Raw genomic sequence first — 19,426 nt, 5'->3', positions numbered from 1 at the left:
CTGGAAGGCCATGGCGGGCAGGTAGACCAGGGCGTTGTGGGCCAGGTTCAGCGTGGCCAGCGCGCCCAGGGCCCCGAAGGTCCCAGGCCGCAGCTCCTCCAGCATGTTCCGCTCCAGCTCCAGCCGCCTCAGCGAGCCCAGCCCGTCCAGCGCCTCCTGGGGCAGCGAGCTCAGGCGGTTGGAGCCCAGGTTGAGGAGGAGCAGGCGGCCCAGTCCTCGGAAGGCGCCCTCGGCCACCAGCTCCACCTGACAGTGCCGCAGGTCCAGATGGGTGAGGTAAGGCAGGGCTTGGAAGGCAGCTGGAGGGATCACCTTCAGCATGTTGCCCTGGAGGTCCAGCCTCTGGGTCAGCTGGGAGCGAGGGAAGCAAGGCTGAGCTGCACAGGGGCAGGGCTGGGGACACTCCTCTCCCCTTACCTTCCCCTCGTTTCTCTTCATCCTGCTTCCTGACCCCTCCTCCAGGAAGCCTTCCTCCCCAGCCACTGATAATCCCACTGTGACACTTTCACAGTGTCTTGACACTCACTCTTTACCATAAGGCAGGGACTACATCCCACCTTGCTACCCCCACAAGGTCTGTCACATGGTTGGCAATGATTTGATGTTTATCTATGAGCCACCTACTTAATGTAGTCACACAGTAAGGATTTAAAATAGATTAGCTCCCTGATACTGGTTGCTAGTCTTCCCATTTTACAGAAGACTGAGGTGCCGAGAAAAATACCTTGCCAAGCTCTCCCAACCCAGGCTCCTTCCACTGCCCCACTAACCACCCTGTGCCCATTTCCTGCCCTGCTGACCTCAGGAATGGTATTTGGAACTTCAGTAAGGTTCTGGTGCCGGCAGGCAACATGCAGCCTGGAATTGTCACAGATGCAGGTCTGTGGGCAGCGTTGGGCAGCTATTTGCCATGCTGGACCCAGTGGCAGCAGCAGAAGCAGCGGCAGCAACAAGGGGACATGGGTGGAGCTCTGGGGCCTGGGAGAAGCAGGGGGAGAGTGGCTGTCCACAGGGGTGGAGTCCTCAACACTGTCCATCTCAGAGCCCCAGCCACTGAGCAGCTTCTGCCCCAGAACCCCTCAGAGACTTTCTCCTTTAGGCCTCTTCCTCACCCCATGCATTGCAGATTCTGTTATGGGCTTTGTTTTACATGGGAGGAAACCAAGGCTCAGAGAGTCAACCCAGTGGGTCCTTTTGATTCTCTGTCCACAAGCTCAGTGACAACAGGCCAAACATGAGGAGGAGTCTGGGGGTCACAGTATGCCCCCAGGCTGTGGTGAGCAGCCCATTCTTAGACATGGTGCCAGCTCCTCAGGAGCAAGTGGCATAATGACGCCCATCTTGAGAAGACAGATTGGCAGTCCAAGGGGACCCAGGCCTAGCTCAAGTGTCAGCAGGACTGGAGGACCAGGCGTTGTAGGGCCTGAGACTGATCCTGGGGTGGCCCTTGTATGGCAGGTCAGAGCCACACAAGCAGGCAGCTCAGGAGTCTTGTTTATTTCCCTCTGTCCTCCCTTCACCTTGGTAGCCCTCAGCTGACCAGGATTGGATCAGGGGGAGGGAGACGAGGGTGTGAGTTGTGGATTGTGCTCTGGGCAAGATGTACCTGCTCATCTGCCCACCCATTCATCCGTCCATCCATCCTTCTGTCCACCCATGCTTCTGTCGACCCGCCGTCAGACCCCTTCCCAGCTCTGAGTGCTGCCACCGTGACTCTTCTGGCTTCTCCTCTTCTCCACTCACCACCCAGCAACCAAAGGGAATTTTCCAGAATGCTGTTGAGGCCCTGACACCCACAGCTGAAAACACCCCAGATCTTCCTACTGTCTTTAGTGGAAGTCCTGACTCCTGATCTGCAGCTGAAACCTGCCCTCCTCCTTGTGGTCCCCCACCATGCCATACCGGGAATGGCTTTGCCCAGAGCCCCCTCTTTGCTTCTGCCCAGCTCTTCTTTCTGTTCTCAGTTTGTTTCCCGATGGCCTCTCCTGATGCCTAGGCTGCTGCCCTTCAGGCCTCCCCAGTCTCTGCTCACTGTCACTGTTTTAGTCCCCTTTGAGTCCCAGGGTCCGCCCTGTCTTGGAGCTGCTGGTCTTCTCCAGAGCTTGTGGCAAAGGCTATGGCTCAGGGAGGGGCCTTCAGCAGAGGGTGGAGGGCTCAGGACTGCTCCCAGCGGAGGGACCAAGCCCCAGGAGCACCAGAGCAGCCGCGTTCCCTCCACTGTTACTCAGGACCCAACTCTGGGAAACCCTTGTTGAATCTCAGGCCCAGGAACGTCCCAGAGGCCCTGCCTGCCAGACTCTCAGAGGCCCAGAGAAGAGTGGGGACTTTCCTGCAACCACTCAGCCGATCTAAGGCTGCCTTGCACCCTGGGGGCCCAAAAACTCACCCCTCCATTCCGCCTCAAGCTGCCAGCCCAGACCGGAGGCTCAGCACAAGGGGAAGGCCAGCAACAGTCCTGTCCCTGGCTGGATGTTGGCAGGAACCCCCTCCTTGGCCTGCAGGCCTGGCGGCAGTGACAGGGCTGAATGGGAGGCATTGTCGGCAATCCAGCCCAGCTGGGGCTTCCCCAGGCTGTGGGCAGGGGTGGGAGCAGAGGTTGGAGTTACAGGGCCTCTTGCCCAGAGCAAGCCCAGGTCTGGGTCCTTGGGCTGCCTGAGAGGGGCGGGCTATGAGGAGCCAGCCTATGGGGTCAGCAGCTTTAGGCTTGCTTCTGGGCTCTGTGGGACCCCACTGAACCTCAGTTTCCTGACCTCTGAAAAACACCTAATACTATTAACTAGTTTATAGGGTTGCTGTAGGGGCTAACTGAGGTAGGCCCCCTGGTGCATAGTTGGTGCTCAAGAGTGATTAACCCCTTCCTTTCTGTTTGTGCTTATATGCTTATATTGATATTGTATATACAATATTCTGCAAATTTATTTTTTCACTTAACATCAGATTATTGGGAGTTGTTCAAGTTGATGAGACATGCCCACTCATCTTGACTGCTGTATAGTATTCCATTGTATAAAAGTCTCAAATTCACTTATCCATTCATCTTAGACATTTTTATTCCTGCCAACATTTTTGCTGTTACAAAAAAATGTGACAAAGTATATCCAAATACATATATTTGCAGGTACATGTACATTTTATTTTTATTTATTTTTAATACACTATATATATATATGTATACATATATATATATATATCCATACACACATACATTTTCTTTCTTTTTTTTTAAGGGGGGCAGGGGGAGAGAGAGAGAGAATTTTAATATTTATTTTTTAGTTTTCGGCAGACACAACATCTTTGTTTGTATGTGGTGCTGAGGATTGAACCCGGGCCGCACGCATGCCAGGAGAGCGCGCTACCGCTTGAACCACATCCCCAGCCCATATGTACATTTTAAAAATGAAATAATACACCTAGACTATAGCAAATATTTATGTATCCTATGATTTTTCAGACCCATGTTTCTGATGCAATTGTATAATTTATCAGTTTGCTTAGTTTTTTTTTTTTAAAACCTGAGTCTTGAACATACTGTAACTCAACAAATTCATCATCAGTGAGACTGTAGTGTGTGCTGCTTTTTTTTTTTTTTCCTCTGTCTCTTTTCTGTTTTTGGTACTGGGGATTAAACCCAGGGGTGCTTACCACTGAGCTACATATATCCCCAGTTCTTTTAACAAGTTCTGCCTAAATTACCCAGGCTGTCCTTGAATTTGAGATTATCCAGCCTCAGCCCCAGGTCACTGGGATTACAGGTGTGTGGCAACATGCTTGGCTAGTGTGTATTCTTTTACACCTAAATATTTTTACTCAATTGTTTTGTTTTTGGTACTGGGGATTTGGGGATTGAATCTAAGAGCACTCTACCACTACCACTGAGTTACATCCCCAATCCCCAACCCATTTTATTTTACCCAGGCTGGCCTTAAACTGACAATCCTCCTGCCTCAGCCTTTTGAGTCACTGGGATTACAACTGTGAGCCACCAAGCCTGGTTCATAGTATCTTTGTGACATTCATTCATATCTCTAGCCATAGTTTTATTTTCCTGTTTTCATTTTCTATATAGCATGCCAGCATTCCATCTCATAAACACACCACAACAGTGCCTGGGGCTGGGACTCAGTGGTAGGATGCTTACCTAGCATGTGTGAGGCAGTGGGTTCGATCCCCAGCACCACGTAACAAATACTAAATAACAGTGTTGTGTCCACTTAAAAAAAAAAAAACGATAAAAAATATATATGCTGGGACAGAAGAGAACACTCTGCAGTAAAGTGGCAGTAAAGTGGTGTACTCTAGTATGATGGCTGCTGGTAGGAAAATGCAGCTGAACTGGAGGTTGGTCTGTCTTTCATCATCATCACAAACTAGCAAATCTCACAGTGTCTGCTCTGGCAGACCTCTCCGTTTCTGATTTCTTCCTATCTCACTAGACAAGTCATTTCCATTCCACTGTCAACGGGCATCATTTAGGCTAACCATTTTGAAAAGTGCTGCTCAGCATGTTTGTGGTCCTTTAGTGAAAGTACATGGCCATTTCTGTTGAGATATGCCTAGAAGTGGATACGATATGCATATTTTCAGCTTCAATGGATATTACCAGTTTCTCAATGTTGTACTAATTTGCACATTCTCCAGCAGTGTATGAGAGCTCCCTACGTCCTCACCAACACTTGGTATTGTCTGGCAAATGTGAGCCATTCTAGTGAGAGGATGGCATCTCATTGTGGTTTAAATGTGCATTTCTCTGAAGACTAATGAAATCAAACATGTTTTCCCATTATCTGTGCAAAGTGTCTTTTTAAAACTTTTGTTCATTTTTCTATTGAATTGCCTTTATTTGTAGAAACTGTATTCTGCATATGAATTTTGTATTTTTTGTTTTTCTTTTTAAATAATTTTTTAGTTGTAGATGAACATAATATCTTTATTTTTATTTATTTATTTTTATATGGTGCTGAGGATCAAACCCCAGGGCCTCACACATGCAAGGCAAGTACTCTATCACTAAGCTACAACCCCAGCCCTACATATGAATTTTATATATAAAATTATATATTTTCCCTCTGACTTACCTTTTTACTCCTTTAATGATGTCATTTGATAAATATAAACCTATTCTCATTGCTGCACAGAATCCACAGTGTGAATATACCACAATAATGGCAAACAAGAGGTTAAATACAGCTGGCATGATGGTGCACACCTGTAATCCCAGTGCCTTGGAAGGCTGAGGCAGGAGGATCGTGAATTCAAAGCCAGCCTCGGCAAAAATGAGGCCCTAAGCAACCAGTGAGACCCTGTCTCTAAATAAAAAATAAAACAGGGCTGGGGATGTGGCTCAGCGGTTGAGTGTCCCTGAGTTCAATCCCTGGTACCAAAAAAAAAAAAAAAAAAGGTTAAATACAGTTAAATTTGTTCATCCCAAGGCCTTAAACATATTAGCCTACACTGTCTCCTAATAGTTCAATAATTCTCCTTTGCTTTTTGATTTAAAAAAAATTTTAGATGTTGATGGACATTTATTTTATTCATTTATTTATACATGTGTTGAGGATCAAATCCAGTGCCTCACACATGCTAGGAAAGTGCTCTATCACTGAGCCCCAGCCCTATATTTATTATTTTTAAAAAATTTTGGTAAGGGGCTGGGGATGTGGCTCAAGTGGTAGTGTGCTCGCCTGGCATGTGTGCGGCTCCGGTTTGATCTCAGCACCACATACAAACAAAGATGTGTTCGCCGAAAACTAAAAACTAAAAATAAATATTGAAAAATTCTTTCTCTAAAAAAAAAAAAAAAAAAAATTTGGTAAAAGCTGGGCATGGTGGCACATGCCTGTAATCCCAGCAACTCAGGAGGCTGAGGCAGGAGGACAAGTTTAAGGCCAGTCTTGGAAATTTAGTGAGACCTGAAGCAATTTAGCAAGATCCTGTTTCAAAATAAAAGGAGTTGGGGATGTGGCTAAGTGGTTAAGCTCTTCTGAGTTCAATCCCTGGTACCAAAAAAAGTTGCTTTTGTAATTTTCTTTCTTTTTTTTTTTTTTTTTGAGAGGCTCAAAGTCTTTATTTCTAGGACCACCCAAGGCCAACCAATGCATGGACTGGACAGGCTCTAAAGGGTCGGTGGGGGCTGGGGATGTGGCTCAAGTGGTAGCATGCTCGCCTGGCATGCGTGCGGCCTGGGTTCGTTCGATCCTCAGCACCACATACAAACAAAGATGTGTGTCCGCCAATAACTAAAAAAAATAAATATTAAAAATTCTCTCTCTCTCTCCCTCCCTACCTCCCTCTCTCTCTATCTTTAAAAAATAAATAAATAAATGGTCTCACTGGTCCTGTCTGAAAGTCACATGGAGGGTACACATGTAGGGCATTTGTTCATAGGGAAACCACAATTTTTGTGCCCCTTGTCACAATAACCCCATATTCCTGTTGGGTGTGTTGTAAACAGAGAAGCATTCTTCAGGCCCCCTGCTCTGAGCACACCCCACAATTTTTTAAAATTTTTTTAACAGTAGTGCGTATTGAACCCAGGGTCTGGCACATGATAGAGAAGTGCTTTATCACCAGGCACAGTGGCACATGCCTGTAATCCCAGTTGCTCGGGAGGCTGAGACAGGAGGATCTAAATAAAATACAAAAATAGGGCTGAGGGTATAGCTCTTGTTGAGCACCCCTGAGTTCAATCCCTGGTACCTTCCCCCAAAAAAGTGTTTAGTCATTGGGGTACATCCCCAGCCCTTTTTATTTTTTAAGTTGCTTAGGGCCTCATTAAGTTGCTGAGGCTGGCCTTCAACTTGGGTCTCAATAACTTAAGTTGTTCAGGCCTTGAGTCTGCAATTCTGCCTCAGCCCTCCAAGTAGCTGGGATTATAGGCATGTGTCACCACTCACACCTTCCAACAGCTTTTTGTATGGTGTCTCTAGGATTTTCTGTATATATGGATCATGTCATATGCAAACAGACAATTTTAAATCTTCCTTCTGATTTGGATAGATTTTATTTTTCTTGCTTAAACCTTGCTCTGGCTAGGCTTTCCAATTCTATACTACGTTCAAAGGAAGTGGTGAGAGTGGACATCTTTACGCTGTTAGAGGAAAAGTTTTTTTTTCATATTTATGTTAATTTCCTTCTACACTCAGTGTTGTTTTCTCATGAAAGGGTGCTGAATTTTGTCAAATGCCTCTTTTCTATATCTATTGAGAGACTTTTCTTCAATACCTTTGTTTTATTTTTATGTGCTGCTGAGGATCAAATTCAGGGGCCCGCATGTGCTAGGTGAGTGCTCTACCGCTGAGCCACAACCCCAGACCCTTGTTATATCTTGAGACAGATTCTTGCTAAGTTGTGTAGGGCCTTACTAAATTGCTGAGGCTGGCCTCAAACTTGACAATTCTCCTGATTTACCCTCGTGAGTTGCTGGGATACAGGCTTGTGCCACCACCCTGGGTTTACTTTTTTGTTTTTCCCCTTGGGGGCAGGTACCGGGGATTGAATGCAGGGGCACTCAACCACTGAACCGTATGTCTGGCCCTATTTTTCTTTCTTTTTTTTTTTAATATTGGGGATTGAACTCAGCGGCACTCAACTACCGAGCCACATTCCCGGCCCTATTTTGTATTTTATTTACACACAGGGTCTCACAGAGTTGCTTAGCACCTTGCTGTTGCTGAGGCTGGCTTTGAACTCAGGATCCTCCTGCCTCCGGCTCCTGAGCCACTGGGATTACAGGTGTGTGTCACCACACCCAGCTATGTTGTTACTATTTTAAGTTGTAGTTGGACACAACACCTTTATTTATTTTTATGTGGTGCTGAAAAATCAAACCCAGTGCCTCACACAGGCTAGGCGAGCCTCTACCTCTGAGCCCCAGCCCTGCTGTTAGTTTTTGAACCATTGGTATCACACTATTTTCTTTTCTCAACATCGCTATTGACTATTCATACCGTGCCGGTGGCTGCAGTTAGTGCATCTTTACTGTTGTACAACATTGCATTGTGTGGCTTTACACTCATTTACATTTTTCTGATGTTGGCCCATGAGTAGTTTCTAGGTTCCTGCTATAGGAAAAGTGCTACTAAGAGCCCCCTTAACCATGTTTCCTGGCAGGTTTCTGGTCTAAGCTTTAGACTTTGGTGACTGGGCCTGTGTAGGCGAGCACGTGTGACGCCCTGGGTTCCATTCCCAGTAGGTCATTCAAAAAATCATCATTGGGGGCTGGGGTTGTGTCTCAGTGGTAGAGCGCTTGCCTTGCACATCTCGTGAGGCACTGTCTTCGATCCTCAGCACCACATAAAAATAAATAGAGGTGTTAAAAAAATCCACATAAAAAAAATAATTGGAGTAGCTGTTACTCCTGTGTCTATGGGATGAGTCTCCTGTAAGGAGTACACAGCAGACCCTTCATAAGGATGGTCCCAGGCTGCCCAGGCTTAGGCAGTTAGGATCTTTCAGGCCCAGGATCATGGTCTGGAGGAAATCCCAAAGGAGACCACAGTAAGCAAATTACAGACCCAGGCTATTCTCTCCACCTAGAACTGGTCATGTGGGGCCAGGGAAGTCAGAATCCTCCACTTCAGAGCAAGCAGCATTCTTCCTGAGAAGGCTCTAGGAGTCAGGTACTGATGGCTTGTCCTGAGTGAAATGAGATCTTTGGTTATAGTCTGAACTGAAGCTCTGTAGGTACATTGCCCTAGGGAGGTTAGCCCATGCCACCTAGCAGTCAGAGCCAGGCCAGAGAATCTTGGCCAATTTGAACAGCAAGACTGTTTTCCTCACCCCACTGCCTACTGTCCCTATACTGAGGGCTTGGTGTCCTAACCAAACTGGGAATTTCAAAAGGGAAGTGCCTATGGCTCTAGAGCTCAGAACAGGAGCCAGTAAGAAGTCAAAGCTCAGGGCGGGGGCAGATATTATCAGGGCCCTGGCAGCAACTCTACTATCCTGTTAATGGTTTGGATATGAGGTGTCCTCGAAAGGTCCTATTAATGCAGGTGAAATGATCAGATTATGAGAGGTCTAACCTCATCAGTGGATTAGTCCACTTAGTAATCCCTTCAAATCATTAATCCACTAAGTATTAAGTAGGCAGTTGGTACATGGCTGGAGAAGTGGGTCATGCGGGATGTTAGCCTACGTATATCACATATACTTTACCCCTGGATCCCCCCTCCTACTTCATAGCCACCAAAGCTGAGCAACTTTCCTCCAACATGCCCTTCAAGTTCTGTCTTCCTGTGGCTCAGAGAAAGAGCAATGAGACCTCTGAAACTAGACTTCTCCTGAGTTGTTCTGGTCAGCTGCCTGCCTCCTCCCTCCCAGCAACAAGCTGTCCAAGAGATAGCCAAAGGGAACGCTGCCTAAGAAACCTTGAGAGGAACTTTTCTTGGAAGCCCCCTGTAGGGGAACGCAGGCTCCCACGAGGTCTGCTGTGAAGGTAGGAGGTAAGGAAGGTCTGCTGGGGAATCCTCATACATGTGGCAGTGGAGTGAAGGACCACAGGGAGATGGCCTTGACATCCTGTGTGGTTTGCCAGTTGGGCCCAAATCTCTGAAGTGACCTTGCCAGTCAGGTCCAGTGGCTCTTGACTACAGCCAGCAAGGCTGGGGGCCTATGGACAGTGTAGCCCAGCTGGGTCCAAAAATGAAGGAACAACGAAGAAGCTAAAGAAGGTGAGACCAAAAGTGGAGTAACGGGCAAGGTGCGGGCATACAGGTAAAACAGGCCCCATCTGCTGGGCATTGTGGCACATGCCTGTAGTATTCCCAGTGGTCTGAGAGGCTGAGACAGGGGGATTGCAAATTCAAGGCCAATCTCGGCAAAAGCGAGGCACTAAGCAGAGCAAGACCCTGTCTCTAAATAAAAAGTAGTCAGGGGACATGGCTCAGTGGTTGAGTGCCTGTGTTCAATAAATAAAAATTTAAAAACAGGGCTGGGATTGTGGCTCAGTGGTAGGTAGAGTGCTCACCTAGCACCGGCAGGACCCGGGTTCGATCCTCAGCACCACATAAAAATAAAGGCATTGTGTTGTGTCCATCTACACCTACAAAAAAATAAAATAAATTTAAAAACATGACTGGAGATGTGGCTCAGTGGTTAAGTGCCTCTGGGTTAAATCTCTAGTACCAAAGGAAAAAAAAAAAAAAAAAGCCCAACTCGGCACCACTGCCCAGAGGAAGACACCTGACAGTGGAGGATGCACCTGGGCCCTGAGGGAAGAGGTCAGAGAATGTCCCACTTCAGGGGAAAGACTCTTCTTGGTCTCTGCAGCTGGCAGACATGACTTTATTTAAGCTCCCAGGCACAGCCCAGACAAACACAGAGCACAAGGAGGAAGCACAAGGTGGGCACCCGTGGCCACTAAAGGAGGTCAGAGGGCACCTCCTGCTCAGCCCAATCCCATCTCTCCCTTGACCTCAAGATGCAGCTCAGGCATCAGGGGGATCTGCCACTCTCTCTCTCTGGGCTTAAGAACAGGTCTGGGCCTGCCCAGCTCAGTCCCCAATGGGCACCAGAGCCAGCACAGCCTGAGGCAGCTCCTGCTCCTGGACTGTCTGGTGCCAGCCCCTGGCTCCTCTTCTGGTCCATGTGGCATGGGGGCCAGGGCCTTGCCCTCTGCTGACAAGCACTCGACCCCACTCTTGGCAATCTCTGGCTGAGCAGTCAGCACAGCAGGCATGAATAGGACGACGGCAGTGCTGCAGATGCAGGCCACGCAGGAAACAGCCCAACTGTGGCAGAGGGTAGCACATGGACAGCAGCTTCCCAGGCTTTGTGCAGCCCAGGAGTGGGCAGGAAGGCTGCAGAGGAGGTGAGACAGCCACCAGGGACTCAGGCCTGAGGCACAGATCAGCAGAGTGCCCTCAGATGGCAGTGAGTTTAATGGCAAAGCAGCCTGCACCCCTTGCCCCAAGGGCCAGTTCCTCATGGTGGACCAGGATCAGTCCAGCAGAGAGACGCGGAAACCCCAGCCAACAGGAAGCACACACACCACACACATACTCAAGGGACTGACATGACACATGAGACAAAGACCCTCCCTGCCTCTGGTCAGAGTCCTGTCTGTGGGGGGCATAGGCTGCAGCTCAGTTCATCCAAGTCCCCGGCACAGGCTGAGGGATAAATCGAGGCCAGCTTTGAGTCTAGACCTTGTAGAGCGTCTGCAGTAGATTGTGGCGGGCAAAGGAGCAGGATTCTAGGGCACCATTGGGCCTGCAGGGAAGAAAATTCAGTGAATGGGCTGAACATGTCAGGATCTGGAGCTCAGCCTCCAGCAGGGGCTCCCCAGCTAGGGAGGCCATTTTGTGCCAGACTCAATTTTTCTAGTTTTCGCAATGACTGCCCCTCTGCCTTTTGCACACTGAGGTGCTGGGCTTGATTCCTAGACCTGGTACCTCCTGAACAGGATGAAGTAAAATGTCAACAACGTCACACTCACTTGGTCATGAATGCCAGAAGCAGGGGTGCCAGGGCCTTGGGGAAGTAGTCCTGCTGCACCATGTGGTTCAGCACCATCAAGGGACCATATAAGTTGCCAATGGCCTTGATCTTATCTTCACTCTGCAAGGCAACACAGAAAGGGAGGTGAGCCCCAAAGTTACTTGGGGGCCCTTGATCCCCACTACCTAGATTCTGCTGACATAGCCATGTGGCTGAGGCCTAGCTAAGATCCCTTCTTAAAGCCCAAGGCTATTTAAGCAGATCCAGACTTCAGTATAGGCTGTGCTGGGAGTGCACCTTCAGCAGCCTGCCTCCTCCCTCCCAGGCCGCCACTCCTTCCAGCCTCACCTTGAGCAGACCCATGTGGACGAGGAGCCTGGTAACGAAGACATTGGAGTTGAAGGAGGAGCAGCTGAAGGCCTTCTTCATGAGGGCATCTACAGGGGCAGGAGTAAAGTGCACAGGATGCAGGACAGAGTTAGGCATGGGTCAAAGAACATTCAGAGCCCCTCGAACACAGTTCCCTGTAGTTTGACACCTGTCACCTGGTTGCCATTTCTTTGAAATGAGCTAGATTTTTTTGGTTGAGCAGAGGAGAATGGAAACAGCCCTCCCTGCCCTACCAAAAGGTGGACATGAGACAGCTGAGACAAGTGAGGTAAGGCATGCCTTGTAATCTCAGTGAGGCAGGAGGATTGCAAATTGGAGGCCAGCCTCAGCAATTAGACCCTATCTCAAAATAAAAAGGGCTGGGGAATAGTTCAGTGGTACAGGGACCTTGGGTTTAATTCTTAGTACCCCAAAACCAAAAACCCCACTCCTCACCCCCCAAAAAACAAGAGGTAGATATGAGGAGAGATCACAGGACATGGATACTAGATATGGTGGGGGCAGAGATTTAGTGAGGGAGAGCACCACTGGGTGAGGTTTTAGATATTTTGACAAGGCAAGGGGACCTGCAGGAACTGTTAGATTTTTTTATGGGAAAGTGAATTCAGGCCTTTTGTTCCTACAAATGCCCACAGTGAACCCTTGAGGAAGCGTCCTGGATATTCCCACTGACCCTGCCTCCTCCCCAGCCTTGCTTCTGAGGGAGGATCAGCTCCTGCCTTCCAGCACCAATCAAGGAAAGAAGTGCCACACGTGCTCCTATTCCTTTCTCTCCTTTGCCATGAGCTGAGCTCTTCTGCAGGGCCCTTCTTCTCCTCTCTGCTCAGCCAAATCTGGTCCACATCAAAAAGATGGCAATAAGGTTACAGGTGACAGGTACCAGACTGGAGGGGACTGAGAGAATGGGTTGGGGGCACTTGGGGGAGGTGGACTGCAGATCCCAGGAAGCCTCTCCATAGGTGACCTTCAGAGGGCAGAAACTGCATATAAAGAGGCTCCCAGGTGGGACAAAGGCCCTTCCCTCACAGAACTTATCCACAGGGCCTTGGAGATGTGACTACCTGTTCTAACTGTGTACAGCCATATGGCTCTGGGAAGGGCCGCAGTTTCCCCAGCTCCAAAATACAGGAAAGCAAGGTGGGCATGGTGGCACACACCTGTAATCCCAGTGATGTGAGAGGCTGACACAGGAGAATCATAAGTTGGAGGCCAGCCTGAGCACCTTAGTAACATCCTTTCTCACAATAAAAAATAGGAAACCACCCAGCCTGCGTTACCTACTGCATCCTGCACTGCTGTCCTCACTGTGGCTTCATCCTTGAACACAGAGGACACCTTCAGGAAGGCAGAGACCACTTTCTCTGGGTCAGATGTATCCGTCTGAGGTCACAAGAAACAAAGAGTTGGTCATATGGGCCCGGGGCTCTGGTGCATGTGGAGATGCCTGGGTTCTGCTGCTGGTCAGACAAGGCCTTGGCAATATGTGCATAGGCCACGAAACGCATGCAGCTGTGGGGTGACTGAACAGATGAATAAACACAAAAATTCTATTAACCCCAGTCAGGCTCGACGGCATATGCCTAAAAAAAACACCCCAGCTACTCAGGAGGCTAAGACAGGAGGGCTGCAAGTTTCGGGCGGCCAGTCTTAGCAATTTGGTAAGAAGTTGTCTCAAATACAAAACCCAAAGGGCTGCAGAGTGTAGCTCAGTGGTAGAAAGCTTGCCTAGCACACAAGAGGTACTGGGCTCCATCCCTAATACCATTAAAAAACAAAAACAAAAACAAAATCATTATCCTCAGGACCCAGTGGTCAGTCCTCTTGTCATCTAGCCTGAAAAAATCATCCCAAATGCAGAACATGCATGGAAATTTGCTTCAATTTCAATGACAATGGGGAAAAATGAAAAAAATATATAAATGTCCAGAAATTGCTTTTAAGTGTCAGGTCTACACACTGGAAGGGCACGAAAAGAGTTCTGACAGGAAAACGCAGAATGGTGTGAAATGAGAATGTTAGGACACAAAAAGGTTTATATAATTTCATTCATTATGAAAGAAAAAGCCTAGGAGTTTGAGGCCAGTCTAGGGGAGGAAAAAAGTGACAAGTTCAAAAGATCAATAAAATCATGTCCAAGTCGAGTGCCAAGCAGGAAACAGGTGCTTGACAATCATCTCTGAATGAACCAATGAACCAACCAACCAAGTGAGGCTGGAGCAAGGGTCGCCTCCCTGCAACATGCACCTGATCTGCCAAGGAGTCCTGGGGCAGGTGGACTGCAGATCCCAGGAAGCTTCATGAATCATATAGTGGAAGCAAGTGTCCTCTGTGTAGCTAAACTCCAGAGAGAGGGGACCTCATATACAGAGGCTTCCTGGGGGGAGCACTCTTCTAGAAGTAACTGAATAGGCACACATATGCAAGAGTCTTGAGAAAATCCCCTAACTCTATAGTCATTGCTGGGGTATGCAGGCCACCCTTACTGCAGGCCAAAAGTGTGTTCCCAGTGGGATGCGGACATCTGCATCCACTGAAGGGTACCAGATACAGCAGAAACACTCACATGCATGTGTTCACACTGAAACAAAACAGTGGCAGGCCAGACCCCCAGTTGAGAACATCCTTCCCCTCCCTGAAGTTCTATGTGTCCCTTCCCTTTGACAACCTCAGGGCCCAGGCACGTGCAGTCAGGAAGTGCTCTTACCTGCTGGGCTATCAGCAGAGAACTCTTGGGTCCAAGGCGCAGCAGCTTTTCTGGAGAAGGGAATGCCAGAAAGGTGGAGACATCTGCAGGAGGCGGGGAGGACAGCACAGGAGCTGGCTCCTGAGAAAAGGGTGGCAGGGGGGTTTATAGATTCCAAACCCCAGATTCCTCAACCCAGCTGTGCCCATTCCCACTCCCAAAACACCCACTCCTCACTCCAGCCAGTCAAGGACTGAGTTCAGACTTATTCCTCCTACTCCGCGCAGTTCCCCTCTCCTGGTCCTGAAACCTTTGGGGGAGAGAACAAGGCACCTTCCTAACACTACAAGAAAATCTCTACCAAGATGTGCAAGGCCCCAGACATGACTCAAGAGAGAGGCACACAGGGGCCAAAGTGATCCTTCTAGGAACTACAGTCTAGCTTAGGCCAGTGCTGCCCAAAGGACACTGACACCCGAGAAGCGCCTCGCCATCTGACTGCTTCCAGAACCCAGGAAGAAGCCCAGCTGAGCGGGAATGTGGACAGTCCTGGTCCTACACACCTATGAGAGAACACAATGAATGGGGGCCCAGTGCCATCACAGCCAAACAAGGAATGCCAAGTATGTGTCATGATCCTAGCCACAATCTCCAAAACAGAGGGCTGTCCCTAACAGTCACTAGAATAATCCACTGGGAGATGAAAAAAGGAAAACATCAGGGTTTCTATAATATGCCTCACTTTTCACTCTGTTTTTAAACTCTGATCCTAGCAAATGACAAGGCACTTACCCCACTGTTGGGGTCCAGAATTTTTCTTGAGGGTGTGGTTGACTCCTCCCCTTGCTGCTGGGGCTCTTCCTCCTCTTCTTCTTCTTCTTCCTCCTCCTCTTCTTCTTCTTCCTCCTCCTCTTCTTCCTCCTCTTCCTCTTCTCCTTCCTCCTCATCCTCATCCTCATCATCCTCACCTTCATCATCACTGCAGAGGGGAACTGGCTAAAGCAGATCCTCCCTGCCCAGTGGACCACACTGGCTCAGAGGCCTGGCTCTGTAAGCCCAAGACACAACAGAGCCTGGGGAGGGCAAGAGACCCACGCGATCTCAGGGCAGAGCATCACCCTTGTAAGCCCGTGCCATGGACACAGAATCAGATCTTGTCTCTATCTCAAAGGCCTCCATCCCACTCAGAGGCAAAGAAAAGTAAGAAAACTGTCACAGGGCTTGGCAGAACCTTTCTAGGCTGAGATGCTCAGGACAGTGACATTTACTTCTTGCTGACCACAGGAAGCTTCAGGTGTGGGGGAAGGGGAGATAAGGGAGTTCCTTGACCCTAGGGAAAGCATTCCAGTTCTCCTGGACCACCAGCCTCTAGAGGTTCAGCCAACTGCTGAGTGCTCAGTTTCCAGCAGCAGCCTGGGCCCAGGCTTGAGGGTATCTAACTGAGGGACACATGAGCAAGACCCATTGGGAGAGGAGAGAGGTAGAAAGGGCAGGGTGGCAAGGGCACAAACCAACTGTAATCCAGCAGGAGAAGCAGCTGCCTCGCTGCCCACCCTTGCCACATGGGCTTGGAATCCTCACTCTTATACCTATCTATCACCCTCTAGTTAGGCCCTTAGAATAACACTGAGCCCGTTCCTGCAAGGGGACCTGCCTCCCACCCTCCATACTTGCTGCTCCTGCTACACCAAGATCTGATCTAACATCAGCCCTTTGGAGACTTGCCACTCCACAGGGGGCCTCGCTCAACCCAACCCCGTATGTCCCTCTGCTAAACACATGACGGCTTGGACATTCTGCCTTATTTCTACAGGAAAGAAACTTTAACCTCTCATTCTTTTTTCTCTAGTGTCTAGCACAGGGCCTAACACATAACAGAGGCCCAAGGAACAAATTTTGGATGAATATAAGTGGAAAAAATTGAAGGAATAGCCTTATGTCTGACCTCCGCGACCACCCATACAGTTCCCTACCTGAGGGACGCCAGCACCTTGGCCATGTTGAAGCCCTCCAGCACCTCCTGCAGCTGCTCGCAGCCCTCTTCTCCTAGGGCGTTTCCTGCTCATGGAAGACAGGAAGGTCAAGATGGTGCCAGGCCCAGTCCCACAGGACTGTGCTGAGGCTGTCCCACCCTGACTACCATTGAGGTCCAGTTTCTCCAGCTCAGCCTTGTCTGCCACGGCTTCAGCAACAGCCAGGGCAGCATCTCTCTTGATCTCACAGAATGACAGGTTCAGGTCCTAAGAGTAAGAGGAGAGGATGGGGACAGGCAGAAATCTGAGCCAGAAGACCAGGTGCTATTTGTCCTCAAACTTCACTTTCCTCACAAGAGGGAAAGGCAGGTGAGAAAAATAAATACAATAAAATGCCATGTACCTAATGAAGTACCAAATACTAAACATACTTACGTAAATTATATTAGAATGATGCACATTACTCCCTTCCTCCCATTTTTTTTTTTTAATATTTATTTTTTAGTTTTCGGCGGACACAACATCTTTGTTTGTATGTGGTGCTGAAGATCGAACCTGGGCCGCACGCATGCCAGGTGAGCGCGCTACCGCTTGAGCCAAATCCCCAGCCCCTTCCTCCCATTATTTTAAATGAAGAAATTGTGTCTTGGAAAGATAAAGAGACTTGCACAAAATCACATGAGTGGAGGAGCTGGGTTATGGCCCCGGCACATCTGCTTTCAGCCCAGACCCCTACCCTTCATGGGCAGGGCTCCTGAGTGTGAGGAAACCTGAGCCCGGAGGGAAGATCAGAGGTACCTTCAGTTTGGGCAGGCCCCCACGGACGGCGTCTGCGATGGCAACGGCCCCCTTGGAGCGCACGAGGCAGTCCCCGAAATTGATCACTTCCACCTGCCTCAAGGCCTTCAGGGTCTATAAGGAGAAAGCGAGGGCTCATGGTGAGGGTATAGGCCTCAACCAGGTCCACTGCAAGCCTAACAATGTCATACCCAACATCAGTCATGGTACACTGGCCTCTCTGTGTCTGGGTTTGGCCTCTTCTACATCAGCTCTTCTTCGGTCACCTCTTTTTGGCCTTCAGGCCCCTGGCTAAGTCTCTGCCACCACATTCCCCATGTTAGAGCCAGATTTCCCGAACCATTCATCTAATCAGCCACTGCCTAGAACCTTCCATGGCTCCATTTCGCTTACAGGAGAGTCTCATGGAGTTAGTGAGGCCACACAGTCTTGCTGCCTCTCTTCCCCTTCTTCATCCCTTCCACACCCTTGAATCCTAGTCATTTCAAACCAGGACCAATCAAGCAAGGCTCCCTCCCCAGTCTCTGGACCTTCCACATTCTGTTGGTCCCTAAGCCTGAAAGACCTCTTTGTCCAGAAAAAGTTCAGCTGTCCTGAAAAACTTAGCCAAAATGCAAGCTCTTCCAGGAAGCCTACTCCAAGTCTGACCCTGGACACTGACACCTGTGCTCGCCTCTGCTACACCCACATCAACAGGCCTAGCAGCCTCTGTAGCCCAACCCAAAGCTATGGTACCCAGGCAGCTATTGTGCCTGGAGCTCTGCAGAGCCCTCATCAGTGACTTTTCTCTTTGAATTTGTCTCTGTGAAGGTGGGATCCTGCATAGCCTGCATCTGGTACAAACTGGACACTGAAGAGGGCCTCAATAAATAGTAAATGAATCAATGAGGAAACAGATGGGACCGGAGCAGCCCTTTCCTGTGTGGCCTGAGAATAAAAAGAGCACCAATTGCTGGGGGTGGCATGGAGGCTGCTCAAGATACAGGCAACAAGAACACTCAGAGCTGCCTAAGAAGGACAAGGTCCCTTCATGATGTGTGACCTATTTGGACAAGTGCACAAGAATGTGGGGCACACACTGTGGAAGCAGGGAGGTGGAGGTCCTTGTCAGTGAAGCAAAGGTAGCAGCAGGACCCTATCTACCTAGCCCAATCTGCCCCAACATGCCCACCTCACCTCAGCCATGGCCACTGCACCCTTCTCAGTGAAGGTGTTGTCATTGAGGTTGATGACCCGCAGCAGGGGGTTGATGGAGAAGGCCTGGGCCAAGGCTGTGACACCAGGGTGGTTGATCCCATTCTGTGGCATGTGCACTTCCTCCAGAGTTCCAATGATCTGCAAGGGCAAAAGGAAAGAGAGGAAAGGTGGGCCCATGTCAGTGACATCTGGCAGACACAAAAGCAGCACACAGCACACAGGGAGAGGCCACCAATACTGAGCAGGGATTTGTCTATAGGTTTTGGGGACACAGATAGCAAAAGCATATTTTTGGACATGACTGCATGTGATCCTCTCTATAATCCCAAGGAGGATCCATCTGGGATTAGGATCTCTACCAGATAGAAAAGACTAGAGATCAGAGAAGCTAAGCAACTACCAGGGTCACATAGCTCTGAAGAGGGAAGCCTGGAACCAGAGTATAGACTTCTTAGTCTGGTGTCCTCTGCACTATGAGGACCATGTAGCTAGGGGTTCAGTGAGACAGAGCAGGTCTCTGCAATGACTACTCTCACTGAGGCTATTAAAAGATTCTTTAAGCAGCTCAGCAGACAGGTCACTCTGAGGCACAGAATGAGGGATGCTGCTAGCATACCATTGGCCTATAAAGCATTTAAATTAGGAACAGAGAAGAATAGAGCCTAAAGATCCTACTTATGCACAAGGCAGGGCAGGACAGTCCTCATGCAGCTCACCAACAAGGTCTCAAGGATAACCCAGGGCACAAGGTTACCCAATAGTACTGCGTGTGGTACCTAGCCCCTGGGCTGCTTCTGTCCATCTCCCTGTCTCAGCACAAGTCTGATGTGCTCATCTGCCCTGGCACTGATGCTGTGCTAGCAGGTAGCACTCAGGTAGAGCAGAGCAACTCTCCCTATCCAAAGGCTCACAGTCTTCTCAAACAGCACTCAAGGGAGCAGCTGCT

The 19,426-nt window shown here is 49.1% G+C and overlaps 2 protein-coding genes, 1 long non-coding RNA gene and 1 other non-coding gene across 8 annotated transcripts in view; 1 reads left to right on the top strand and 3 right to left on the bottom strand.

Moving 5' to 3' along the window:
- The window catches only part of Chadl (chondroadherin like), a 5,372-nt gene extending 2,802 nt beyond the window's left edge, over positions 1 to 2,570 (bottom strand). Inside the window, exons 1-3 of the mRNA XM_048802979.1 lie at positions 2,387 to 2,570; positions 801 to 978; positions 4 to 351 (exon numbers count right to left, since the gene is read on the bottom strand). Coding sequence (XP_048658936.1) covers positions 4 to 351; positions 801 to 978; positions 2,387 to 2,394 — 534 coding nt within the window. The 5' untranslated portion in view covers positions 2,395 to 2,570. The remainder of the gene's footprint in view (positions 1 to 3; positions 352 to 800; positions 979 to 2,386) is intronic.
- A 1,114-nt stretch (positions 2,571 to 3,684) lies between these two features.
- LOC125616818 lies at positions 3,685 to 19,306 on the top strand. The gene is made up of 4 exons (XR_007347583.1): positions 3,685 to 4,205; positions 5,243 to 5,246; positions 10,214 to 10,220; positions 19,296 to 19,306. It is a non-coding gene; the product is annotated as an uncharacterized LOC125616818 (long non-coding RNA).
- On the bottom strand, positions 6,362 to 6,489 carry LOC125616832. The gene has a single exon (XR_007347606.1). It is a non-coding gene; the product is annotated as a small nucleolar RNA SNORA11 (small nucleolar RNA).
- The window catches only part of Rangap1 (Ran GTPase activating protein 1), a 29,658-nt gene continuing 20,496 nt past the window's right edge, over positions 10,265 to 19,426 (bottom strand). For all 5 annotated transcript variants that reach the window (XM_015501872.2, XM_048803091.1, XM_048803090.1 and 2 more), the window contains exons 7-16: positions 18,460 to 18,618; positions 17,284 to 17,397; positions 16,653 to 16,752; positions 16,486 to 16,570; positions 15,305 to 15,491; positions 14,534 to 14,653; positions 13,107 to 13,209; positions 11,788 to 11,876; positions 11,438 to 11,559; positions 10,265 to 11,211 (exon numbers count right to left, since the gene is read on the bottom strand). In XM_015501872.2, coding sequence (XP_015357358.1) covers positions 11,142 to 11,211; positions 11,438 to 11,559; positions 11,788 to 11,876; positions 13,107 to 13,209; positions 14,534 to 14,653; positions 15,305 to 15,491; positions 16,486 to 16,570; positions 16,653 to 16,752; positions 17,284 to 17,397; positions 18,460 to 18,618 — 1,149 coding nt within the window. In that variant the 3' untranslated portion in view covers positions 10,265 to 11,141. The remainder of the gene's footprint in view (positions 11,212 to 11,437; positions 11,560 to 11,787; positions 11,877 to 13,106; positions 13,210 to 14,533; positions 14,654 to 15,304; positions 15,492 to 16,485; positions 16,571 to 16,652; positions 16,753 to 17,283; positions 17,398 to 18,459; positions 18,619 to 19,426) is intronic.

This window comes from Marmota marmota, unplaced genomic scaffold, assembly GCF_001458135.2.
Source record: "Marmota marmota marmota unplaced genomic scaffold, marMar, whole genome shotgun sequence".
Lineage (NCBI taxonomy): Eukaryota > Metazoa > Chordata > Mammalia > Rodentia > Sciuridae > Marmota > Marmota marmota.
This window is presented reverse-complemented; position numbering and strand designations above follow the sequence as displayed.